Source organism: Pieris napi, chromosome 8 (genome assembly GCF_905475465.1).
Source record: "Pieris napi chromosome 8, ilPieNapi1.2, whole genome shotgun sequence".
NCBI lineage: Eukaryota > Metazoa > Arthropoda > Insecta > Lepidoptera > Pieridae > Pieris > Pieris napi.
In genome coordinates, this window is record NC_062241.1 from 6,440,157 (window position 1) to 6,465,482 (window position 25,326).

At 33.2% G+C, this 25,326-nt stretch overlaps 3 protein-coding genes and 2 long non-coding RNA genes across 6 annotated transcripts in view; 2 read left to right on the forward strand and 3 right to left on the reverse strand.

The window, feature by feature from the left end:
• Positions 1 to 1,484: 1,484 nt before the first annotated feature.
• LOC125051937 lies at positions 1,485 to 2,308 on the reverse strand. The gene is made up of 2 exons (XR_007117371.1): positions 2,254 to 2,308; positions 1,485 to 2,042 (listed from the first exon to the last, which is right to left on the reverse strand). It is a non-coding gene; the product is annotated as an uncharacterized LOC125051937 (long non-coding RNA).
• A 2,980-nt stretch (positions 2,309 to 5,288) lies between these two features.
• On the reverse strand, positions 5,289 to 8,253 carry LOC125051885 (protein Spindly-like). The gene is made up of 5 exons (XM_047652498.1): positions 7,428 to 8,253; positions 7,260 to 7,351; positions 7,053 to 7,167; positions 6,750 to 6,876; positions 5,289 to 6,095 (listed from the first exon to the last, which is right to left on the reverse strand). Exons 1-5 carry the CDS (start codon positions 8,104 to 8,106, stop codon positions 5,888 to 5,890), a joined length of 1,221 nt encoding a protein of 406 aa, XP_047508454.1. The 5' UTR covers positions 8,107 to 8,253; the 3' UTR covers positions 5,289 to 5,887.
• A 2,255-nt stretch (positions 8,254 to 10,508) lies between these two features.
• On the forward strand, positions 10,509 to 19,384 carry LOC125051786 (39S ribosomal protein L19, mitochondrial). Its single transcript, XM_047652344.1, has 7 exons — positions 10,509 to 10,526; positions 14,664 to 14,807; positions 14,883 to 15,125; positions 16,042 to 16,184; positions 17,708 to 17,887; positions 18,123 to 18,277; positions 19,179 to 19,384. The coding sequence occupies exons 2-7, from the start codon at positions 14,744 to 14,746 to the stop codon at positions 19,309 to 19,311; spliced, it is 918 nt and encodes a 305-aa protein (XP_047508300.1). The 5' UTR covers positions 10,509 to 10,526; positions 14,664 to 14,743; the 3' UTR covers positions 19,312 to 19,384.
• On the reverse strand, positions 10,831 to 14,207 carry LOC125051787. Its single transcript, XR_007117350.1, has 3 exons — positions 13,839 to 14,207; positions 12,154 to 13,400; positions 10,831 to 10,923 (listed from the first exon to the last, which is right to left on the reverse strand). It is a non-coding gene; the product is annotated as an uncharacterized LOC125051787 (long non-coding RNA).
• A 1,041-nt stretch (positions 19,385 to 20,425) lies between the features above and the next one.
• Positions 20,426 to 25,326, forward strand: part of LOC125051695 — a 215,919-nt gene continuing 211,018 nt past the window's right edge. For both annotated transcript variants that reach the window (XM_047652204.1, XM_047652207.1), the window contains exon 1: positions 20,426 to 20,655. The gene's annotated coding sequence lies outside the window, so the exon portion shown is untranslated. The remainder of the gene's footprint in view (positions 20,656 to 25,326) is intronic.

Genomic DNA, 25,326 nt, shown 5'->3' on the forward strand with positions numbered 1-25,326 from the left:
CCCCCAGAATACGAAGGGAAGCCTGTGCGTCCACCACCGGGTGCTGTGTGTCCCGGTGTTGGACGCCCAGAGGGGGATTCTCCACCGCGAGCGCGTGTAGTACCCCCCTGGGGTAGTTTCTGTTTTTTCTGCACCTTCATATTTCTTGTAGAGGGGGGGGGGGAGGGGGATGGGCTCCGGGAGTCTCTCTCACCGCACGAAACGCGAGTACAATAGGGCGAACCTATTGCATCACTTCACGCCGGTTTTCTGAGAGACAGTGGTACTGCCCCGGTCGTGCCTGCCCATTTGGCTGAAGCCCGAAGGCAACAGCATGGCACTCCCACTAGGACTACTGATACACTGATACACTAGGACTACTGATACAATACAATAAGTCACTTGTGTGACTTATTACGTTTTAGGTCAGTTCAAAGAGACCGAAGTATCGTAATCTTTATTCTAACATTAAAACGCCGCTTCTTTATTATTCACCTAAAAGTGCGTACCTTTTAGTGACCCTCTATGACCGTAACTCAATTTCTTAGATTTTTGAGTTAAGTCACTATTAATTACTATTCTGAAGGTGCGATGTGATCTTTGAACACATATCAGGCGCAGGCCTGACAGCCTTAGTGCTGGTGCTCTTTTATGAGTATAACGGGCGCTGTCTGTTTATATGTGTATCTCCAATGCGAACTCGAAAACACCTTTCCGTAAGGTAATTCGTAATCCAAGCTTATATTTTTCCTCGGATCCCTAAGTGCTCTAATTTGCATAAAAGTCGGCGAACTGGGTCGGTCGGTCAAAAGCTTTTTCAAAATCTAGGTAGATTATATCTATAGGATCACCCCGGTCGAAACGTCTTACCCATTGATTTAGACCATCAGCCGCCCTTTTATTATTGAAAAAGAATGTTCCTGTATGCAATCATAAGTTTGTATTTAGCCGCATTAGCTGCAATGACATTATAAAAACATTTAAACAGCTAAAAATAAAAAAAAATAAAGATCTTTGGGGTGTATCTGTTTTCATTTTACAATCAGTAATCAATACTATCAGTTCAGAGTTGGCTATAATATTTAATGAATGTGTAGATTGTGGAGTCTTTCCAGACCAGGGGGCCTACCATGAGCTCTTATTGCGAGCCTATTGACAACCTACAACTGAGTTGCATCGCTAATTCGTACCATGACATCGAAAAAACGACACAGTTTATGTTCCCACGTGACCTTAGCGATTATCAGATTTCGTTCGTTCAATTTGTATGAAAATCCGTACCATGATCGCTCGGCTGAACCGAAATTTGACAGTTGCGCCTTCCAACTATGACAGAATAAGCGATTCTAAAAAAGTTACTTTTTGTTCAACTTTTTTGTATCGAAATGTCCAAATAATAGTTTAGAACCTATAAAATTCAATATTTGTATTAAAACTTGTTAAAAAAGTTAAAATAATAAGATTTATCTACTATGGCTAATATTTGAAAAAAAAATATAATTTGTATATTTTGGGGTACTTTGAGTTTAGAGAGTGTGATAATAAATAAATTATTAAAATATCGACGGAGATGAGAAACAAGACGGCAATGCCCTTCTACCGACTTCATAGATATTGAGTTTATAATTTATTATAGATTAACTACTTTGGCTCATTGAAGATTTCAGTGTACCTACAAATAATTGCACAGGGTTCAATAATATTCAATTAATTATTTAGGCCTGTCTAACAAAAACATAATTCCCCAATATATCATATTTACAATTAATAATAATGCCATATCACTAGTAGATATTTATTATAATTAAATTTTTTCCTCATTATGTTCATGAATTGTATTATTCAAAATTTTAAAGAAAAAGCAGAGGTGTTTCTCAAATTTATAATGTGTAAATAATAAGCCATTTGAAAGTATTATAATAACAATATTTATTTAGTTAGGATGACTCCATCAAGATAGAAAAAGATGTCTTGTCTTGAATCAGGCAATGTTCAATTGGATATAAACATATATTCAATTATATATTTCATTCTCTCAATTCAGCGAGTTTGTCAGGTTTAAGCTGTAAAGAAAATATAATTATTTATATTATATGAATTAGTTAACGTATAAACTGAATTTGTACAATTTAAGGAATCAATTTGTATCATTATTTACTTATGATTTTCGAGTAATAGGTTGATTGTATTATCTTATGCAAAGAGTTTAATATCAGGAATTCACTTCGATATAGATATTTATTTTTAATAAACCAATTTTTGAACAATACTTACCCCATCATATTATTTTATAAGTTAAACAATTTGTAAAACTATATTTATGAAACCGAAATTTTGTAAACAATAAATATATTGAAAGCTCCTATCAAAATTTGAAGGAAACGTTTAAAAATAATAAGTGTCAACTGCACCAGAAAACTTTACATTTAAAATATATCAAAAGAATAGTTTTATATTAAATAAATATAATATATATTAAGACATAATAGCTTATTGTAATTGATGAATTATTTAATATAATTTTATATTTTATTTATTTTTATAGAAACATCTGTCGAAGTAAGTTTGACAGTTAAATTTCTAAACTTACATAGAAACCACAAACAAAATTATCGTTCTTTCATTCGGTCTTGCGATGCAAATACGTTTCAGCTTATAGGCGGTCATGGTACGAAAAAATGCTATTGACTTTAGGTACCTAAACTCAACTGCATCTCAACTGGATTGTTTTAAGAAAGTTCATGGTAGGCCCCCAGATGAAGATAAGTAAAATCACACCGTTATTCAAAACGGGCAGTACTTCGGACCCCACATATTTTAGACCCATATCTGTGCTGCCGGCTTTGAGTAAAATCTTTGAAAAAATCATTCTTGAACAATTATTGATACATTTTAATAATAATAAAATTATGCATAGCCAGCAGTATGGTTTTACAAGAGGTCGCTCCACAGCAGATGCTGGCATTCAATTAATTTCCGAGATTTTAAATGCTTGGGAAAATTCTCATGATGCCATTGGAGTTTTTTGCGACTTATCAAAGGCTTTTGACTGTGTCCATCACGAAATCCTAATCAAAAAACTTCAACACTATGGCATATTTGGCGAAAAAGCGCTAAATCTTGTGGAATCATACCTGAGCGATAGGATTCAAAAGGTAAATGTAAATGGAGCTATATCACACGGATCCTCTGTTACTATGGGAGTACCGCAAGGCTCCATACTTGGTCCCTTCTTATTCCTCGTCTATATAAATGACCTGCCATTTCTTGTAAAGGAGCTTCACGAGATAGTACTGTTTGCTGATGACACTTCGCTTTTATTTAAAGTGAAACGACAAAATCCATCACTTGATAACGTAAACAGTGCCATCTCCAGTGTAGTTCACTGGTTTAATACAAATTATCTTAAGTTAAACGAAAAGAAGACAAAATGTGTTAAATTTGTAACTACAAATGTAAAAAGTAGTCATTCTCAAATAATAATTAAAGACGAGGAAATAGACTTTGTTGATAATGCGGTGTTCTTGGGAATTACTTTAGATAGTAAACTCCAGTGGGGCCGACACATAGAAGGTCTTTCGAATAGGCTAAGTTCCGCAGCGTTCGCAGTAAAAAAGATACGCGATCTTACGGATGAGAACACAGCAAAGCTTGTTTATTTCAGCTATTTTCATAGTATTATGTCATATGGTGTTATTTTTTGGGGTAATGCAGCTGACATTAAATCGATATTTGTAGTGCAAAAGCGGGCTATAAGAGCGATCTGTGGGTTGTCCCCACGGGAGTCGGTCCGAAGCAAATTTATGGAATTACATATTTTGACTCTGGCAAGTCAATACATTTATGAGAATATTTTGTATGTGCGGAAAAATATAGATATCTTTAAAAAGAATAGTAGCTTCCATAATTATAGTACTCGTAATAAAGACAAAATTATCGCACCAACCAGAAGGCTGCATAAAACGAGTAATTTTTTCCAAGGCTATATAGGCTATATATAAAGGTATACAATTATACGTTTTTTCAACAAAATCCCTAGTAAGATAAAAGCGTTGTCAATAAATAAATTTAAATCGTACATGAAAGTAAAACTGCTTGCTAAGGCTTATTATAATATAAATGAATATTTAAACGATCCTAGTGCTTGGATATGAGTTGCTCCAGTATATATTATAGGTAACACGACTGAATCTCTCGGCTGCATTTCCAGACTTTGGGGCGATCGCCAACATCTACGACTGTTTTAATGTAAAGTGGGAACAAACCGTGATCCATGTGGTATCCAATTATTTCAGTATTATTATTTTCTTATGTAGCCAAGTCCACATTTCAAGGATCGTCATGCTCGCTTAAATGTCATTGCTTGTGGCGGCGTCCATGCGTCGGGTTGTCTCTCTCCCTAAAATATGGCGAGGGGGGGCCGATGGCTGGCCATGCGTCATACTCGTGAACGGGTGCTACTTGTGGTGACTGGTCGTACTTGAATTCGTGTATGCGGTGATGTTAATTATTTCGACTATGTGTTTGAGTGTTATTCCCACGAGAATGTAAGTGCGTGCTCCTATTTCACCATGCTCCTGCAAGTCTTTGTTTTTAATTTATGTTATTATTATTAATTACTTAAGATGTCATGTGGAACATGGTGTAATGGTTGCAGCTCCTTACAAACGTTGTGTAAAAAAAAACATGGCTATTAAAAAGTGTGGCGGAGAGTTTATTGCCAGTTCTTCTCTTCCGTTCTACGCCCTTGATTTGAGAACTGGCAGTAAATGTAAAATTAGAAGCATTAATATATATTTCTTTAATGACGAATCACAAGTGTACATTGTGTTACCTACGTGAATAAATGATTTTTGAATTTGAATTTGAGGCACATGAGAAGGTTAGTTGCGACAGATCGTCCTGGTACAAATCCATGCTGTTCGCAGGGTATAATATTTTCATCGAAAAGGAAAAAAGCAAAAATCGAAGAAAAGGTACACATACTCATACACAATATGAATAAAGCAAAGCAGGAGTGGACAGGGGCAAGGGTGGACGAAGAGACGTGAGTTCGGGTACGGAGAGACGTAAGCGCGGTAACTGCAAGTTGACTACGCACCGCATCGCGGTTCGGAGCCTGTTCCGACGCGAGGCGATTACGTTATGATTCCGATTAGTGTGCGTTCCAGTAAAGAGTTTCATACAAAACAATACTAACGGCTCGAGGTGATGCGGTGGCGATCCCTTTGAGAGTTGATATGTGTGCTTTGACCTTAATTATTAATGTACGGTTTTACAGTTATAGGGATGATGCAATAAATATATAATAGGTATAAGTATAATATCTATTACTTAATCAAGCATAATAATGTTTTAGAATAATCATTCAGTCTACCAGCTTAGTATAATTCCTATATATTTTTTATTATGGACATACTTTGTACACTTGTACACAAGTTTTAACATAAATGTAATTGATGTCTTCCTTGACACTTGGATCCTCTCTCGTGAGAATAGCAAGGCAATAGAGTGTTTACTGGTCTCTGATGTCTAGACTCATGCGCTCTCGCCAGCGGTGAATAAAATATGCCTTTAAGATTACATAGCAATACAATTCTATGTATGTAGTCTACATAACACTTTTCATTACTTTATGGCTGTTAAATGAAAAAATATTCTTTCGATATAAATATAACTTAGTCATGACAGCTTTTTATATTCCAATAAAATATACTTGTAGCCGTATCTTAGCCTGGTATAATTTTTCAGATTTGTTGTTATGATAAAGATGAAGATGACAAGCTTTTAGTAATGGATCCAAGGTTTTCAGGGCATCAAATGACTATACATATTGCCAGCTCTATGTCATAGGCTGCACTCAATTTTTGAAATCTTTTAACCATTATTTATTTTTATTTTATTATTTTCATTTTATTTTTTTCATATCACTTTTAAAGTATTGCCGATCTGTGGAATTTATAATTTTGTCTGTCCAATCTAGTTGACACAATTGTTTATTTGTATCTATGGTCTGTAGGGTCACCACTCTGCGCAGTTCACGAATTTGCGCGGCGCTGGCCAACTGTGCAGCCCCTTTCGCCAATACCTCAGCGCGAAGTTGTTCCCGTTCTGTTCTGAAAATTAAATTGTAAAATAATATCTTGTTATAAATATTTTCCATAATTTTCAATTAACAATCCAAAATTTGTATACTGAGAACGAATCATTCATCAGGATAGGCACAGAACGCTCCATGTTCCAAACAAAAAAAAGCAAGACAAGGTTCCATAGTGTCTCCTATCTTCTGTTCCAAATACTCAAGCCAGAAAGTGAGAAATTGGCCTTGAACTGAACAGAGCAAAAACCAAAATGATAATACTGTAGAGCCAAATAACTCTTAAATGTCACTTGCACATCCCAGGCATCAATATTGTCGACCTATATGTGTACTAGGGATTGTAAAGCTGCAATGATGGCAGCACTGTCCCCGAGATAAAAGGAGAATTGGAATGGCCAAAGGCAAAGTATTTAAGCTTTTGGAATGTGGTGCTAGAGAAATATGTTAAGAATATCAAGGACCACTAAACGCACCAGTGCTTCGATCTTTACCCAGCTCTATATAAAGACCAACAACTATATCCCAACAACACATCATCTCATACTTTGGTCACACATGGGTTATGGACAGGTGTGCCATCCGTTAGACCACATCTCACTTAACATTAGGTGGTATTGTGGCCAAATGCCTCTCCAGTTCTGTATAAACCAAAAAAACTAGTTAAACTTACTTTAAATGAGCAATAATTCCAGGTTGCCAATATGAGAATTCGCACAGCTTAGATAAACCTTGATTTATTTCACTCCACTGATTTTCACATTTTGCTTCCAGCTTAGCAATTCGATCTTCATAGCTTTCTGTAATATTAATATTTGATTGAATCAATAACTGATACAAGACGTTTCAACATTTCATTCTGTATTTTTATCTAACTATAGGGTAGATACACACTACTTACTACAACTTTAGTAACATGACAAAAGAATAAAATTACATATCCTCCCTAATTGGGTGTTTTACCATAATAATTTACCAATAAGTTCTCTATCATATTCTGAGGTAGCACCAGCTTGTTGGATCCAAATTGTTTGCTTCTCATGAATAAGAGCTTCAGCCTCTGCTTGTTTATTAGCTAAATCGCGACGAAGCTTAAAAAATGATTAATTATTTACTGTAAATCTGTATAGTATTTGTGACAATGTGTTTCATCTAAAACAAACTAATTCTATGCAACACTTACTCTTGCATTGGTTTGTTTCATTTGAATAAGATTTTTAGCCATATCCTGTCTTTTGTCTTCAACTTCTGCAAATACTGAATTTCCTTTTGTGGCTGTAACAAAGTATTAAAAAATTAAAAAACAACAATTTAATTAAGAAATAATAAAATAATGTAATGTTACAATAACCATGAGGCTCTAGATCAACAGAATGAACTTGATGAAGTAATGCCTTGGCTGCTGCAAGTTGAGCTATGGCAAAAGCTTCTCTCTCCTTAGCTTCATGTTTTTCCTCTCTACAAATATCAGTGCCTGCACGTAATTCACTTATTTCTAATACTAATTCTTCTATTTTTGATTGCCATGAAGAAATTTCGCATTTGGACTCCTCAAGGGTAGCTTTAGCTACTACTGAATCAGTTGTTGCAGAAGACAACTTTATACGAATTTCATCAATTTCCTTGGTATCACATTCTGGTAATAGACAAGATGTTACGGGTTTTTCCTCCCTGAGAAGACAATTTTCTTGATACAATTTCTTAATTTCAACGTTATTTTGTTCATTTATTTCTGAACATTCGGATTTCAACGACGCTATTTTTTCTTGAAGAATTGCAACTCGAGAAAGGAGTTCATTTCTACGTTTTTGTTCTTCTAATTGGTAAGATTCTAGATCAGCATTCAGTTGACTTTCTACACCGAGTGCAGTTTGATAACTTCTTCTAATATCTGCCAAATCTTGCTTTTTAACATTTAAATTGTAAAATAGGGTATCGTATCGTTTTTTGAGAAGAACATAACATTCATTTATTTTTCCATCTGATAATTCTCGTGGCTCTGATTTATTAAAAAGTGTCGAATTATTCATAGTTATTGAAATACTTGGCTTTCTTTTAAACCTCACAAACTGATGTTAAAAATTAAAATAGTGTAAATAGTAAATGAAATATTATTGATTTATCAGTTATCACCACGTAAAATAAATTATTCCGCTAATCACTAATTCAAAATTTAACGTTAACCAAAGAACAGGCACAGAGCAGAAATCTCATATACTTTTACTAGTCTAAACTCTAAACTGTAGTCTGTAACAAAATCGTGGCATGTGACATTAAATTCTACGAACGGTTCTCTTTCCGCACAGACTAGTGAAATTTAGGGAACCTTAAGTTGGCGGGGGGAAATTAATTTTTTGCACTTTTTTTTGGCTCTATCAACTGTTCGTTAACTGTTCTTCATTGTTCTATCAAAAAAAATTTTTGTTCGTTCTTATTTTATTTTTTTTTAATTATAAAAATAATTGACCCTCCATTTGGCACGAACTATAGATATTTTGATATTTTTTTTTCTAATAGTTTAGAACTATTCAATAACTGTTCGTTCAAAATAAACAACTGTTCGGCTTTCATTATCCTGTAATTTAATAATAATTAACTTTTTTTTATAAATCTTAATTAAATGTTATTGCGCATGCGCAGTAACAATGCGCATAGTTCTCATAAATTATGCGCGGCCTATTTGAATTCGATTCAAAGAGACAACACAACAATAACAGCAGCAACAACAAAATCATCATCATCACCCGGTTTTTACTTTCATTTATATTTTGTTATTTTATACAAACAAAATGAACTCTTTCTTAACATCTAAAGTCGTTTTCTTGTACTTATCCATTCTTTTAACATTCCTGATTAAATATATTGATTGAGAAAAATAGAAAAGGATTAGTCCCATGCAAACTATATATTTATATATTGATATAATATATTCTAGAACCAATTCTTTTTCATTCTCAGTCAATATTTTTAATTATTCATTTAAAATAGATGATAATATAATTTCATTTTCGAATACGAAAACTTTAACAATTTTTTTCTGTACTACTTACGTTATAAGTTGACTTAGATTTTTACTTCAAATTTAATATAAAAGAATTTTAATTTAAAATTAATATCAAAATCTAATAAATAAACTTTGCAAATAGAAAGTATGATGATGATGATTTTGTTGTTGTTGTGTTGTCTCTTTGAATCGAATTCAAATAGGCCGCGCATAATTTATGAGACTATGCGCATTGATACTGCGCATGCGCAATAACATTTAATTAAGATTTATAAAAAAAAGTTAATTATTATTAAATTACAGGATAATGAAAGCCGAACAGTTGTTTATTTTGAACGAACAGTTATTGAATAGTTCTAAACTATTAGAAAAAAAAATAAAAATATCTATAGTTCATGCCAAATTGAGGGTCAATTTTTTTATAATTAAAAAAAAAATAAGAACGAACAAAAATTTTTTTTGATAGAACAATGAAGAACAGTTAACGAACAGTTGATAGAGCCAAAAAAAAGTGCAAAAAATTAATTTCCCCCCGCCAACTTAAGGTTCCCACTTGAAACTGGCATAAAGTTGAAGCTGTTGCCATAATATTAAAAAAAAAAAACAATCGTAGAGTTTTTAGTTGAAACTGGCATAAAGTATTGCCATTAAAAAAAAAACAATCGTAGAAGAACAAGTACTAGCATTAAAACCGTGCTGAAATACAAAACGAAAAAATATGTAGATTCCTAATTTTCCAACGCTATCCAAATTCAAAAAAAGGAGAGCTACAGCAATGTTTATCATGTTTGGTATTCGGCAAGCCAAGTTTTTCTATTGTTTTTCGGAGTACTGCAAGAATTAATTTTTGAAGGACTGAACTCTGAAGTTTTATACTGAGGAAAGATAAAAATGAAATAATGCATTGTCCTTGTTCATTGTCCTTTGTAAATCATTAATATTATGTGTTACACCGAGAAACATACTTTTCATAGTTGTGATGGGATTCGAGTTGCTTTTCACTCGAGACAATAAAAATCACTCGAGTCCCATCACTATTTCATAGTGTAAAACTGTAAAGAGAAAAAATTAAAGTACTTTTCTTTAACCAATAAAATAACGTGAGAAATTCTAATTTTAGATAATAATTTATTTATTTAGTGTAGTAAAGTATATTAATATTAAATTTGTGTAATGTGTTAAATATTACATTATTAATAACTGTATTTTTAATTACATGATAGTCCGTTTGGTGCCACCAGATTCGCAGCTTTAGTGAGAATTTAGTTCTAGCCTGTTCGAGTAGAGAATTAAAAATTTAATATAGATACATTGGGTGTACAGATAATAAGATAAATCCATAAAAATAATTAATATATAATGTACTCTATGATCCATAATTTCATAGACTCTTGAAGTCTTGAGTCGCGATTTTATTATTATTTTAAATTATTGTACATTGTAACTGTAGTCGAATTTTTAATGGGTCCCCGTAACAAGTCGGAAAATGCATATATTATCTATATAATGGTGTTCCTTTTACTCGATTAGGTACAATACTTTTTAAATCATTGAAATCGGTAAATCCGCGGCGCGGCCGAAATGCTCATGTGACGTCACGATTTCCCTACGGACCGCGCGCTCGCTCTTCGCCATTCATTTATTAAAGTTCACTCGATCTGCGCGGGTCGTGTTGTGGTTTTGTGGTTTTTATGTGAAAATATGCCGCATTATAAGTACTGTATAGTACCGAAATGTACTAAAACTTCAACTAGTACACCTGAAAAACTGTTTTTTAATGTGCCAAGGGACCTGAAAGTGCGCAAAAAATGGTGTACTGTCATGAAGAGGGGTGACAGTACACCTTACATTACTCATGTGGTAAACAGTATCTTAGTAAAACTTGTTTACGAATGTTAAAGAAAAATACAGGGTCGTACTAGGTATATTTCAATGAATAAATAAATGATAAAAAGTGTAAGTAGTGAAATTTCTAATGACCCTTCCTCAGTAGTCTGGTAAAACCCAGGGTCGTACTGAGGCTCAACTAAATGAAATGTGCCGTTCCCGGGAATATTTCCCAATGCCGGAACATTCCCGCTTTGGGGAATATGTATCTGTAGGTAATAAAACTGTAGTCAAAGTGAATTCTATACATTGAATATTTTTTTGAATAATCGAGTTATGAGAGCTCCATACACGCAATAGAAACCAAAAATATTGTTTTTGAATTTCTTGTCTGTCTGTTGAACGCTTCTCACGCGAAAACCGCTAGACGTATTTTACGCCTTTTTTTAAAACTCTTTGCGAATATTTTTACAAGACGTTTTCCTCTTTCCATAGCGACTGTCTCCTGTATGGATGCCCCGAAAATCTGTTCACCTAAAACACCATCAGTCTTGCAGTTTGCAGTTTCGTGAATTTTGACGCCGTTACTCTGCAGTATCTTAGTTCCCTCCATAATGGTGAATCAGCTTGCGATAATGTTGCTTCTTCTGCTTTGCTACAGTCATCTATAGTCATCCGACTTGAGCAGAAGTCAATAAAATGAGCTGCATCGTTTATATCTATACCCTTTGGTTATAAGTTGACTTAGATTTTTACTTCAAATTTAATATAAAAGAATTTTAATTTAAAATTAATATCAAAATCTAATAAATAAACTTTGCAAATAGAAAGTATGATGATGATGATTTTGTTGTTGTTGTGTTGTCTCTTTGAATCGAATTCAAATAGGCCGCGCATAATTTATGAGACTATGCGCATTGATACTGCGCATGCGCAATAACATTTAATTAAGATTTATAAAAAAAAGTTAATTATTATTAAATTACAGGATAATGAAAGCCGAACAGTTGTTTATTTTGAACGAACAGTTATTGAATAGTTCTAAACTATTAGAAAAAAAAATAAAAATATCTATAGTTCATGCCAAATTGAGGGTCAATTTTTTTATAATTAAAAAAAAAATAAGAACGAACAAAAATTTTTTTTGATAGAACAATGAAGAACAGTTAACGAACAGTTGATAGAGCCAAAAAAAAGTGCAAAAAATTAATTTCCCCCCGCCAACTTAAGAGGGGTGACAGTACACCTTACATTACTCATGTGGTAAACAGTATCTTAGTAAAACTTGTTTACGAATGTTAAAGAAAAATACAGGGTCGTACTAGGTATATTTCAATGAATAAATAAATGATAAAAAGTGTAAGTAGTGAAATTTCTAATGACCCTTCCTCAGTAGTCTGGTAAAACCCAGGGTCGTACTGAGGCTCAACTAAATGAAATGTGCCGTTCCCGGGAATATTTCCCAATGCCGGAACATTCCCGCTTTGGGGAATATGTATCTGTAGGTAATAAAACTGTAGTCAAAGTGAATTCTATACATTGAATATTTTTTTGAATAATCGAGTTATGAGAGCTCCATACACGCAATAGAAACCAAAAATATTGTTTTTGAATTTCTTGTCTGTCTGTTGAACGCTTCTCACGCGAAAACCGCTAGACGTATTTTACGCCTTTTTTTAAAACTCTTTGCGAATATTTTTACAAGACGTTTTCCTCTTTCCATAGCGACTGTCTCCTGTATGGATGCCCCGAAAATCTGTTCACCTAAAACACCATCAGTCTTGCAGTTTGCAGTTTCGTGAATTTTGACGCCGTTACTCTGCAGTATCTTAGTTCCCTCCATAATGGTGAATCAGCTTGCGATAATGTTGCTTCTTCTGCTTTGCTACAGTCATCTATAGTCATCCGACTTGAGCAGAAGTCAATAAAATGAGCTGCATCGTTTATATCTATACCCTCTTTTCTAAACTCACTTATTAATACATGTAATGACATTTTTTTAACGCGCTTTGTGGTACGCAATAGGCTGCCAGCTGGGTATGATATATATATAGATTGTTCTGGTACCGTTTTTTTTACAGCTTCTACAAATTGACCTTTGACGTAACTGTCATCTTGATTTTTTGGTGTGCCTGATCCCATATCTTTAGCCTTTATAAATTTTAAAGTGGTGCCCACTGTAGCTAATTTAGGCTTAGTCCAATAACATTTTTTTCTGTTGGGGATGGTTTCTCGCTTCGTCTGTGAAGCCACATAAGAAATGCTACACCGTGCTTACAACCTCCCAGTTGAGCAGCACAATCATGACACTCAATGTTTAGTATTATTTCTTGTGTTTCATCACAAGTAAATGCAGCAATAAGCTTTACCTTTTATTTTATGTTCTGGTGTAATTTTTGCTTTGACTGTGCTATATATGTGTGTGATATATCTCCTGTTTTTTGCACTTGAACAAATCCCACAGCTTCATCACCATATGATTCACGCCCTGACCTGAAAAAAAATATCGTAAGCGTTTAGAATACGTATACATTATAAGCGATCTCATTAGGATTGCTTGTTCAAACAATCCAAAGTATACGAATAAAGTATACCTACCGATTACTTTGTTTCTTATATTCATTTGCACTGACAAAACTAGACGACAACAATACGCAAGTCAATGAGATTGAAATAAAATTAATCATTTCGTCGGGCACTTTTCTTACTTACTTACCAGCAATGTGCCGTCCGTTGCCTACTAACAATACTAGGAACTAACTCCCAATAAGATTTCCGACTGGCAATGCACCCAAAAACATTGAGAAGAATATTCCATGTTCATATCCATAAACCTTACTGGGAATTTTCCCGGGCCTGAATACGACCCTGTATTCCTGACCTACTTATTATCCTGCTGTTTTGATTAGGTTGACAATGAGATTTGCTTACCTCTGAAGTTTCCAACCACGAATTTCAGCGCTTGTGTAGTTTAAATGATTACTAAGATAATCAAATACCATTTAGGTAGATTATCGGATTGCGCTTGCTCAAAACCGATATCTACCTTATTTCTACCACTGATTTGTTATATTATAATATTAAACAAATCAAATCACTTATTAATCGATTGGGTATAAACTGGTGACGTTACGCTCCGTGTTGGACGAGTATCGCGAACAGAATAAACAGCGCGGGGCGCGCTGTGGTTCAGCGGCAAGCGTTGAGATATTGTGACGTCATCGCTTGCGTTTGCGCGGTCAGTAAACCTTGTTTGGTATTTTGCCCATAACTTTGTCAGTTTTGGTCGTAGAACAAAATTTATTACACCTTATGATTTAGTTTCTCAAGGACTATAAAACTGCATTTATAACATAAAACCGTTACGGGTCCCCATTAAACGAAGTCAAATGACGTTTACGGTGTTGTCAGTTTTTAATGAAATAAAAATAGTGTTGTGACAAAGTAAAAACCCCTGAATTAATGATCGGTGATGGCACTAGTCACCGCGCCGCGCTTTGTAATAAGACGTCAAAAAACTGATTGTAGTTACATAGTACTAGTACCTAACTTATATCAGAGCACTTTTATACAATTTTGAAATAGAAATAATTGTTCTTTTATTGTTTGAAATGATTGACTATTCACACTCATTGTTCATTCATCTGATTGAACAAGAACTGAACGCATCACTATTACTTTAAATATGGCAACATTATTTTACAAAGTGACATTAGCTACTGTCAGTTCGCTTCGTCTAATTAAAAATACGACTATAGTAATAACTTCATCCATTTAAAATTACTATTTTTTAAATAATGTTGAAAAAAAATTAGGTGAATGAAGTAACTGCAAAAATGTCTCTTGTTTTCAGTAAATCATTTGATTTATTTAAAGCAGCAAAATGGATTTTACGGAAAGGTTAGAATTTCGAAAATTTCATACGAGAAATTAATCCAATTACTTTATTTTTGTAATAAAATATTTTTTTTACAGATATACGGTCGTGTCTGTCCTCCCTACCTGAGAAAGTTGAAAAAACAAATGCAGATGAAGATGAAATGACTCGCATAGGACGACGACCACGGTCGCAGAACCCAATGCTGGAATACAGGCATATTTATCCAGAATTTCTACCTGATCCTAATCCGAATTGGCGTAATAGTTTAAGAGAAAAACTTGAAAGAGCAGATATGCTTGAAAGAAGGAAGCAAATTGATATACCAGAATTCTATGTTGGTAAGTAATTATAACCATATCCTGAATTAAGAGTATTTGCTGGCTAATATCGGCTGTAAAATAATGATATAATTATTCTGTCGGATTATAAGAAATATTTGAATAAATATTATATAGAGTAAAAAGATTAGATTTTTGTATGTTTGTTAGTAAAGGATAAATACAATAAAAAATTTAAGAATTAACTTAATAAATCTTTCACCTAGGTAAACTAGCAAGAAACATATACAGTATTATATTATAAATACTAAAAAACCAATAAAAAATAAATTTCATAGGTTAAAAAAAACTAAACAAGACTAACATATTTTTTGGAAATGCAGCTTAAGAAAAAGGCTTTGATATATTTTAACCGAATAATGTATACTATTGTTATGTGTATAAAAAAGTTGTGTCTGAAGGCATCTTGTGATGTATAACTTGCTATACTCAATCAAACTTAAACTAAATTAGTCTTCTATGCAGTTTCACTTGCGTTATGTTAAGAACTTTTCGCCTTTAGGTAAACCCCCTTGTATTGTTGTGTCCTATTTGTTGCTGTGTGGTATTATTTAGCTTAGACTTCCTTGTTAAATAACCTTCCAAGAGAAAATAATTTTTCTTTCCATCCTAGTAGTCCCTTAGTAGTGCATTCAACCATTAAAAGACATTAACTCTTCAGTTTTAATATTATATTAGTATCTATACTAAAATTTAGCAAAATTAATACTACCATTAAAATATACATCTTAGTTGTAAAAACCTAAGCCACTCTCTAATGAGAAATACAGTTATATAAGTTGTAGGAAACAGCCTCCTACTATCTTATTGTTGTCTAAATTTTTTAAAGGCTATTAGTGCCATTATAAAAATCAGACATTTTATAAATTTATCTCTCATATAATTAAAAAATTTCAATCACTTTATACAATTCCAGGTTCTATATTAGCAGTAACCATATCAGATCCACATGCTCAAGGGAAAACAAACAGATTTGTAGGAATATGCATTGAACGTAAAGGTTGTGGTTTAAGGGCAGAGTTCACCTTGAGAAATGTTGTAGATCATCAAGGTGTTGAGGTAATTAAATTAAATTTTTAATTTTAAATTAAAATTGATTTATTTTAATAGCAGGTATAAGTTTAAAAAAATTTAATATAAAAGTTGCTTTAAATTCCGATATTAATAAAAAACATAATGTCAGACACTATAATATTAAAAGAATATATAGAATAATACTTTAAGCATGTCATTCTGATTAGATTGTTCAAATGGACAATGTAAACATAGGACTTCTCCTAACATAATATGGCAATTACTATTACTGAACTTCCTTGAGTAATAGTAATTATTAGTTATTTTTTTTTTGTGGACTCAGTTTCACTTAGACTCTCAATAGGTCTGTTTAGCGTAAAGTCCTGGCTAACTAAGCCAGCCTTACTCCTCCCAAAAGCACAGAAGCCTCCTGGGCTTCGCAGGCTGACCTACACAGAGCTACACAGAGCGACCTCACTGTTCCGAGGATTTCTGCATGTTTAGCCACAGCCTCGCATTCCAGGACTAAGTGGGTGACTGATTCCTCTGAGAGAGATCCACTGGAGGGTAACTCTGTTTGTCAGGGTTATTCCACTCCAGTGCATTGTTGGACTTCGAAGCAGATACGATATTCCACCCGTATCACCTCGACGTCCGCCGTTCCACAACTGAGCGTTTTTCAAGGCAGTCTTTGCCGCGCACCACCACTTTGTGGAACCAGCTGCCCACTGAAGTATTTCCGAACCAATTCGACTTAGGGTCCTTCAAGAAAAGAGCGTACCAATTCTTAAAAGGCCGGCAACGCACTCGCGAGCTCTCTGGCATTAAGTGTCCATGGGCGGCGGTATTCACATTGAAAAATAGAGTGTGTGCCTAGAGATAAGTGTATGTTGATGTTGAGATAAAGAGAGAATTAGCCAGAGCCGGAACCACGCCCTGTTTTTGAGCCATCGGTATATTTGCGTAGCTCATTCAGGGACGATTAATCACGTTCCTCTTCTCTCATTTGTACGTGGTATTTCCTGTTGAGTATGTGTTGATTAACGATCTTATTATGGCGCGGCTATTAAAGGTCGGTACTCTATCGCCCTGTTAAGAATCGCTGTGTGTGTTGTAGTGCTTTTTACCCCATAGATCCAGTACCATAAGCCTGATGGCAGCTAATGCTGCCTCCTGTGTATGTGTAGGTCCAGGGGTAAAACTTGCAGGGCTACCTCCATTGCTGCAGTTGGCGTAGTTTTTATGCAACCGCTAGCAGCGGGCAAAGCAAGCCTCTGGAAACGTCCAAGTTTCATGATTGCCGTTTGGAGTTCTGTTCTCGGCCACCAAACCAGGGGTCCATATGCTAGCATTGGCCTGATTATGGCAGTGTAAAGCCATACAGTTGTCCTAGGCGATAAACCCCATTTAACGCCCAGCATCTTTTTGCGTTGATAAAAGGCGATCGTTGCTTACCTAAATTGTTGGTTGATATCCTCTACTACATTTGCCATCTTGCACTCTCAATCTCAAGTTAGTATAAATGCCATATACAATGTCATTTCCTCAATTCTCAAATGATTTTATAGGTACGTTATGAATTGTATGACCCTACAATACAGACAATTCAAGTATTACGTCTTGAGAAGAGACTGGATGACAAGTTGTATTATCTTAGAGATGCTCTCCCTGAATACAGCACATTTCCTGTTGATATGGATCCTGAAATTTTACCAGAAGGAACCGCGGTACCAGTTAATCCAGTTCAGGTATGTAATATAAAGTTGTACTGTCTCATGTGAATGAATTATTTAATGTGAATTATAAAATTAATTGATGCAAATGAAATAAGAAGATATTTTATGGATTTAATAAACATTATTTTTGGATAAATAACAGAATAGTGGCTATATTATCCTATTACATATAATGAAATATTCACTAACTCTTGAGTTACTTTTGAGTTAAGGAAACATTTTTTTTACAATACAAGATATATTTTAGGTAAAATTAAAACCGAGACCATGGCTGGAAAGATGGGAAAGGCAAGAACTGAAAGGTGTATCCAATATTGAAGAACACTTAAAAGAAAAAGATAGAGTAAGAAGAGAATTAAGGAAGACTCCGTGGGAAAAATATGACCTTATGAAACAGTACAGGTAAACATCATTGTGTTACTTCAGTTAGTATCATACAAAGTGATAATTTACTCTTTATGTAGTGGAACAAACTTACATGCTCTTTGCATTGAATCAATATATATGTAAAAAAAAATTAGTGGTGCTACAACCTCTTTAGGTCTTGGCCTCAGATTTCTGAATCTGATTCATGATCATTTTTAAATCTATTAGGCAAATAGGTGATCAACTTCCAGTGTCTGACACCTTGTCGACTTTTTGGGTCTAAGACATGTCGGTTTCCTTACTATGTTTTCCTTCACCGTTCGAGCAAATGTTAAATGCGCACATAGAAAGTCCATTGGTGCACAGCCGGGGATCGAACCTACGACCTCAGGTATGAGAGTCGCATGCTGAGCCCACTAGGCCAACACTTGCTTTATATTTATGTACCAAAAAAGACGGCTTTGATGATGAAAACAGTGGTCCTTCTTTTTGCAAAAGTTTTTAATTATATTACATAAAAACACAGCACATAGATGTTTTGCTAAAATTAAGCTAATATAATGTCTAAAAAAACAGTCTGATTGTGTTTCAGAAGCGATGTCTTTAAAATTTGTTTCTTTATATTAGTAGAAAAAATTTCTATTTTAAAATGTTCAAGTGGATAAAGTTGACCATGATATCATACATTTAAATGAATACATTAAAAGTTATTGCCAGATAACTAATGAATGTGGACAAAATATATGTCATACAACTGATGGGCCTAGCTTGTTGCTACTTACTACTACTAAATGTTCAACATCCAGTATCACACAGTTTTGCTTTTATTTTACCCATAATATATTATGTACAGTGGTGTATAATAAACATCCATGCAACATAGTTATTTGGAAACATCTGTTGGAAATAAAGGGTTCTGTGTATTTTTTTGTTTTAGAAAAACTGTACCAATCGAAGACCAAAATGAAATATGGGGTGAAGTTTACAATCAATTACAGCAAATGAGAATGTCTACAAAAAAAACTGCTCGGAAACGTGTAATTACAGCACCAAAATCCCAGCTTGGATAAATTTTGTTTGTAGAATAAAAAAAATATTTTAAGATTTAGTTGAAAAGTAATAAATGCCTTATTATAAATTCCATTCATTCTGTATTGCATTATCATTTATTTTAATATTCTCAATTTATGAAACACAATAATAATATAGACCTGTTTTTTGCCTGTACTTGGTCTACACACTATGACTCCCATATATATATATATATACACGGGGATATAGACTAAAAGCTCATTTAGATGGAGAGTTTCTCGCACGTTTTAGTGCGAGAAATCGTACGCGTCTATGACCAGCCAGATAATAGCCATAGCATTATCATTTCAAAATGTTTACAAAGAGGCAAGAACTAAATTCTCACTAAAGCTGCGAATCTGGTGGCACCAAACGGACTATCATGTAATTAAAAATACAGTTATTACTTATTAATAATGTAATATTTAACACATTACACAAATTTAATATTAATATACTTTACTACACTAAATAAATAAATTATTATCTAAAATTAGAATTTCTCACATTATTTTATTGGTTAAAAGTACTTTAATTTTTTCTCTTTACAGTTTGACACTATGAAATGCATGTTTCTCGGTGTAACACATAATATTAATGATTTACAATGGACAATGAATGCATTATTTCATTTTTATCTTTCCTCAGTAGTATACTTCAGAGTTCAGTCCTTCAAAAATTAATTCTTGCAGTACTCCGAAAAACAATAGAAAAACTTGGCTTGCCGAATACAAAACATGATAAACATTGCTGTAGCTCTCCTTTTTTTGGATTTGGATAGCGTTGGAAAATTAGGAATCTACATATTTTTTCGTTTTGTATTTCAGCACGGTTTTAATGCTAGTACTTGTTCTTCTATGATTGTTTTTTTTTTAATGGCAATACTTTACTTTATGCCAGTTTCAACTAAAAACTCTACGATTGTTTTTCTTTTTTTAATATTATAGCAACAGCTTCAACTTTATGCCAGTTTCAAGTAAAATCTACGATTGTTTAATTTGTCTTTCAGATTGAAACGGGTTGTCATTCAAGTCAATAATCAGGGTAAACAGACAGCTGTCATATATATCAAAAAAAAAAGTTATGGTTGTCGGTTGAATTGGAAGTTGGAACTTAGAAGTGATAGTTGACGTAACATAACTAATTAAAAACTTATAACAATAATAAAGATCGCCAAAAAATTCTTATAGGCCGTTCTTAAGAAGTAGTAGAATATATCGGTTAGTACTTAGTATTTAAAAGTGTTGTAGTATGTGTAATAGTGAATTCCGTTGATAATATTCAGTGAAATGTGTGTTTCTGTTCATTGATCACTCCCCTGCATTCTTTACACCTGTCGCCGGGTATGTTACATTATTTATATGTTAAGTATATGATTTTATTATTAGTGTACACTTCAAACATGCAGGACATTATTAAAACTAATCCCTTACTACACCAAATGGAATAATGAAAACTACATTGATTTATTGATTTGCTCGTTTTCCTGTGTTGTGTTACTCATCCTCAAGGCAAAGAAATTAAAAGAGACATTCTTTGAAATATTTATAGTATGTTATTGTTTTGTACAAAAATAGCTCAATATTTTACTTAATTGGACTTGAATTTATCAGTTTAGCTTGAGAGAAATGAAAAAAATAATGTTGTTCGAGAGGTTTTAATTTATACTTAAAAATTAATATAAATAAGAGTCTAGGTATTATATTAAGAAAAATAAAATAATTTCTAAAAAAGTTGTAGCATCAATGATTTTTTTAATTATTTAAACAAAATGTATGTGGTAAATAAAATGTTTTATCAGAGCTAAGTAAGCTTTATTCTTATGTATATTTATAATTTACAGATCTAAACTACTCTTTCGGGTTCTGTTTTTGTTTAACATTATCTCTAGTCCTAATATAAATTTGAATCAAATTAATTATTATAAATTTTAAGTTTTACTACCTATGCTTAAACTGTTAAACTAATTTACCTATTATACTATGCTTAAATTTAACTTTGTATTCATACAGTACGAGAATTTATTAAAATAATAATACACGTTACATAGTCAGCAGATAATCCTTAAAAAAAGATAATAAATTGTTGTTACTCTATTTGCCATGACCTAAAATAAGTAGTATAATGATTTATTAAAATATATATATATATCTATATATATAAAAGAAAGTCGTGTTTGTTACAACACTTATAACTCGAGAACGGTTGGACCGATTGCCATGGTTTTTGATTTGTTGGATTTGTTTCCGTCCCGAATAGCAGAATAAGCAATAAAATATCGGATAAGTTATCGAATAACAATAAATTAATTAATGAATTTTACGAATGCAAAAACCATATGGTGCCATCTGTTGACAAAACTACGCATCATTTTACGTCGAATTCGTGTCAGTTCAAGAAATTCCGATCTTGAGGTGAATGAGGAGATGCATAACCATGCTTTGATCCTGATCAAAAGATGTTGGATATCAGAAAGTGCTTAACATGCAGTATCGCCATATTGACGCTAGAGAGAAGATGCCTAATGTGTAAAACTGCCATTCTTCTTTCGCAATGGCAAGCAATAAAACATTTCTGTATTTGCAAAAAAGTTGTATTAATGTAATACTTAACATTAATGAAATCCTAAAATAAGTTAAATTAAAGTAACAACGATATTATAAGGTTGTAGGGCGGAACGAAGTTAGCCAGGTCAGCTAGTATATATATATATACATCATTTAAGGTTTAGATTGTGTGTTAGTCAATTTTGTCCTACAGTAAAATATCAAGTATATAAGTGGTGTTAAACAAGTTACAACTTCATAAGTTTTCTATAATGTTTATATTTACAAAATTAGGAAGAATAACTGTGCCACTACTATGCTATTGTAAATTCAACATTGAGTTACAGAAAAGACTGAACAATTATCATAGAATTAGACAAATATGTAGTAAAGTCGTAAGATTGTTAAAGTCAAAGACAAAAAATATAGACATGGATCAGCCTGTGGTGTGACCTCTACATAATTTATACTCTATTGATGTGTATCTAGTATCTAAGGAACATTTACTCAAATATAGTGACAGTATTATTAGATCATCCAATTGTTTGATTACTTATCTCCCTGAACCTTACATGGCAACCCTGCCGACGGAGTTGCTCCAGTTGCAGATTTTATGTATTTGTTTTAAAGAAATATAAAAATACCATGTCTGACGATCAAGCAAGATACAATGATAATTGAAGATATTAACTATTAAAGTGAACCACTAGGTACCTATTCGTATCTCAGGTTAGTGAGAATGGTAGTCATATGATGGAATAATATTATTCTATTGAAACCTTTAATTTATACAAAAGCTAAAATATATGATCCAGCTTCTACTAAGTATGACAGTATTCTGCCCCCGCGAACTTCGTTTCTCCTTAATGTGATTTTACTTAGCCTACCTTTTTAGTACATACCAACATTTTGCTATGCTACCCCAGAGTCTGTTTGATTTTCTGGAATGACAACTTTTTATTTCTGTATATTTTCCTCTATATAAACCTCAGAGTTCAGGTCATAAGATTTTAATTAACAAATAAAACATAGGGCTTGATCATAGAGTGGTGAAAATTAAGGTTTGTTTGTATTTTTGTATGCTGTATCATAAAAAAATAAAAACAAAAAATGTTATCTAAAAAATAAAAATGATATTTTGTGGACCACTCTTACCATTTAGGGGTTTGAAAGATAGATAGTAGCCGACTCTTAGACTTACTGAATATGCATAAAACATTTCATAAGAATCGGTCAAGCCATTTCGGAGGAGTATGGGAACGAACATTGTGACACGAGAATTTTTTAAATTACATTAGATAATCTAGTGAATACTTCAAAAAATATATAGTATTTATTGTGTTTTTTATGAATTAGTATCCCCATTATTTAAAATATAAATTATCGTAGTTACTTAATATTTTTTTTCAACTTAACTAAATGCGGTATAACAACTAGTACTTCGTTATAAAGCTCTTTTATTTCTCCATAATTTGTTCACGGTGAGCTAACGGTTGACGATCTAAACAAAGGTTCAAATTATTATGGATCTTTTACGGTTGATCGCACAAGGGTTTATGAGCTTTGGAGGAAATGTTGACCTATTTTGTATAGTCGTTATATAGTCCATTGAAATGTTACATTTTTTAGGCCTAACCTTGCGTTTTTTAGAGGACGCAATTTTATTTTTTTGATGTGTAGGGGGGGTCAGTGTAAAGCTAAAACCAAGTTTGTGGGGTCGCCACCCTTGTCCCACGGCCGCCATCTTGGAAAAAGGGGTCCAAAAACCACGTTTTAGGCTATATCTCCTAAACTATCCATCCTACATTTAACTTGTAAAGACACATTTTGTAGCAAATCGCTGTGCCTACAATTATGTTTATGTAACTTTTTATCATAAATCCAAAATTTAAAAAGTTATAAGTAAAAAAAGTGAAAATATTTTCTATTTCTAAAGTTGACTAAGTGCGTCAATGCTCATGAGAAGCCGATCAAAACAGCAGTTTTACCTTACTTTTAAGATCTCTCGTTTATTTTAAACAAATTTTCCAAATATATATTTTTTTATTTTTTTTTTATTCCTACAATTTTACTTATTGGTATTCCTAGTAGGCCTATTCCACAGACAACTTGCTGATATGGTAATCTTCGACATAATTATATTATCAATCAGTTATTAGAATGGTAGCTAGCTATCACTTTTTTATTTATAACTTTTTGAATTTTGGATTTATGATAAAAAGTTACATGGACATAATCGTAGACACAGCGATTTGCTACAAAATGTGTCTTTGCAAGTTTTATGTACGATGGATAGTTCAGGAGATATAGCCAAAAACATGGTTTTTGGACCCCTTTATCCAAGATGGCGGCCGGGGGACAAGCACGCCAACCCCACAAACTTGGAGTTAAGCTTGTATTGACCCCCCCTACATGTTCCATAAATAAAATTGCGTCCTCTAAAAAACGCAACCCCAAATGTAACTTTTCAATGGACTAATAATTTTACTACCATGGTTTAATCACATTGATTGAATATATCACTTCGTATAATAAAAAAATATTATATTACTTTATAATGTAGTGTGCGTTTGCTTCCCAGCTCATACCAATAATTTTAACACAATGTACCTAACAAATACGGAAAAGTGTCCATTGAGTTATACCCTAAGCAGAGGTTTCGGGACTTCATGCAGCTATTATAGAGTACGGTAAATAGGATAAGAGGCTCATTCTCATTATAATACATTACTTTTGATGTTCAAATATATCTTTTCTCGTATTTAATTTTTACAATGTTGGATGGCAGCTTTTCAAAAAGTTACACGTTTGCAGGTAGAAGGCGTGCAATTTAAAGGAAGTTATTGCAGTTACAGCATAATAATACTGGTACCAGCAATCATGAAGCTATGCACTCGCCCGCTGATAGCTTCTTCGACTAAATACCTCGAACTTCCGCGTCATTTGTCCTTTTAATGTATGTTATAAACGCGGAGATCACGCCTTTATTCTATAACTATTATTTATTACATATTCATTATAAGTAATCATCAAAAGTCGGTTTGCGGTCCTTTACGCTTATGAGGGGTACACCGTACAAGCTTACCCTAAGAGGCCGTTCGGAGGCCTCTTGCTAAACTTCTAAGCTTGTACCTAGAGAGCTAAGCCTGTAAATTTAAGATTTATACGTTTCAGTATTATTATATTTTCACATCTCAAGTCAGGTCAGTGATTGAGATATATAGGTGTAGCAGTTGCCAAGTAGAGACATGAATATTATACTCACAAGTCTACTCTAATTGGTACACCCTTTAGCTGGTTCTCTTATTCATATTACACGCTTTATATTAGCTTCACCTGTATGTATGTATGTAACCGACTCCTTCGGACTCGATTTTGACCCACTTTTAACGGACAGATTTAATTCAAACTTTGCGCACCTGTCAAAGATCGATGACAATGCAATAATCCCAAAAAAAAAATGAAAAG

What these genes read in the sequence shown, in the direction of transcription:
- LOC125051786 (XM_047652344.1), top strand. Translation starts at nt 14,744, where the DNA reads ATGTCTCTTGTTTTCAGTAAATCATTTGATTTATTTAAAGCAGCAAAA. An exon ending in AAAATGGATTTTACGGAAAG is followed by an intron (nt 14,808 to 14,882) that starts GTTAGAATTTCG and finishes TTTTTTTTACAG; the next exon opens with ATATACGGTCGTGTCTGTCC. An exon ending in GACCTTATGAAACAGTACAG is followed by an intron (nt 18,278 to 19,178) that starts GTAAACATCATT and finishes TTTTTGTTTTAG; the next exon opens with AAAAACTGTACCAATCGAAG.
- LOC125051885 (XM_047652498.1), bottom strand. Translation starts at nt 8,106, where the DNA reads ATGAATAATTCGACACTTTTTAATAAATCAGAGCCACGAGAATTATCA. An exon ending in TGTTGATCTAGAGCCTCATG is followed by an intron (nt 7,352 to 7,427) that starts GTTATTGTAACA and finishes ACTTTGTTACAG; the next exon opens with CCACAAAAGGAAATTCAGTA. An exon ending in ATATGATAGAGAACTTATTG is followed by an intron (nt 6,877 to 7,052) that starts GTAAATTATTAT and finishes TTAATATTACAG; the next exon opens with AAAGCTATGAAGATCGAATT.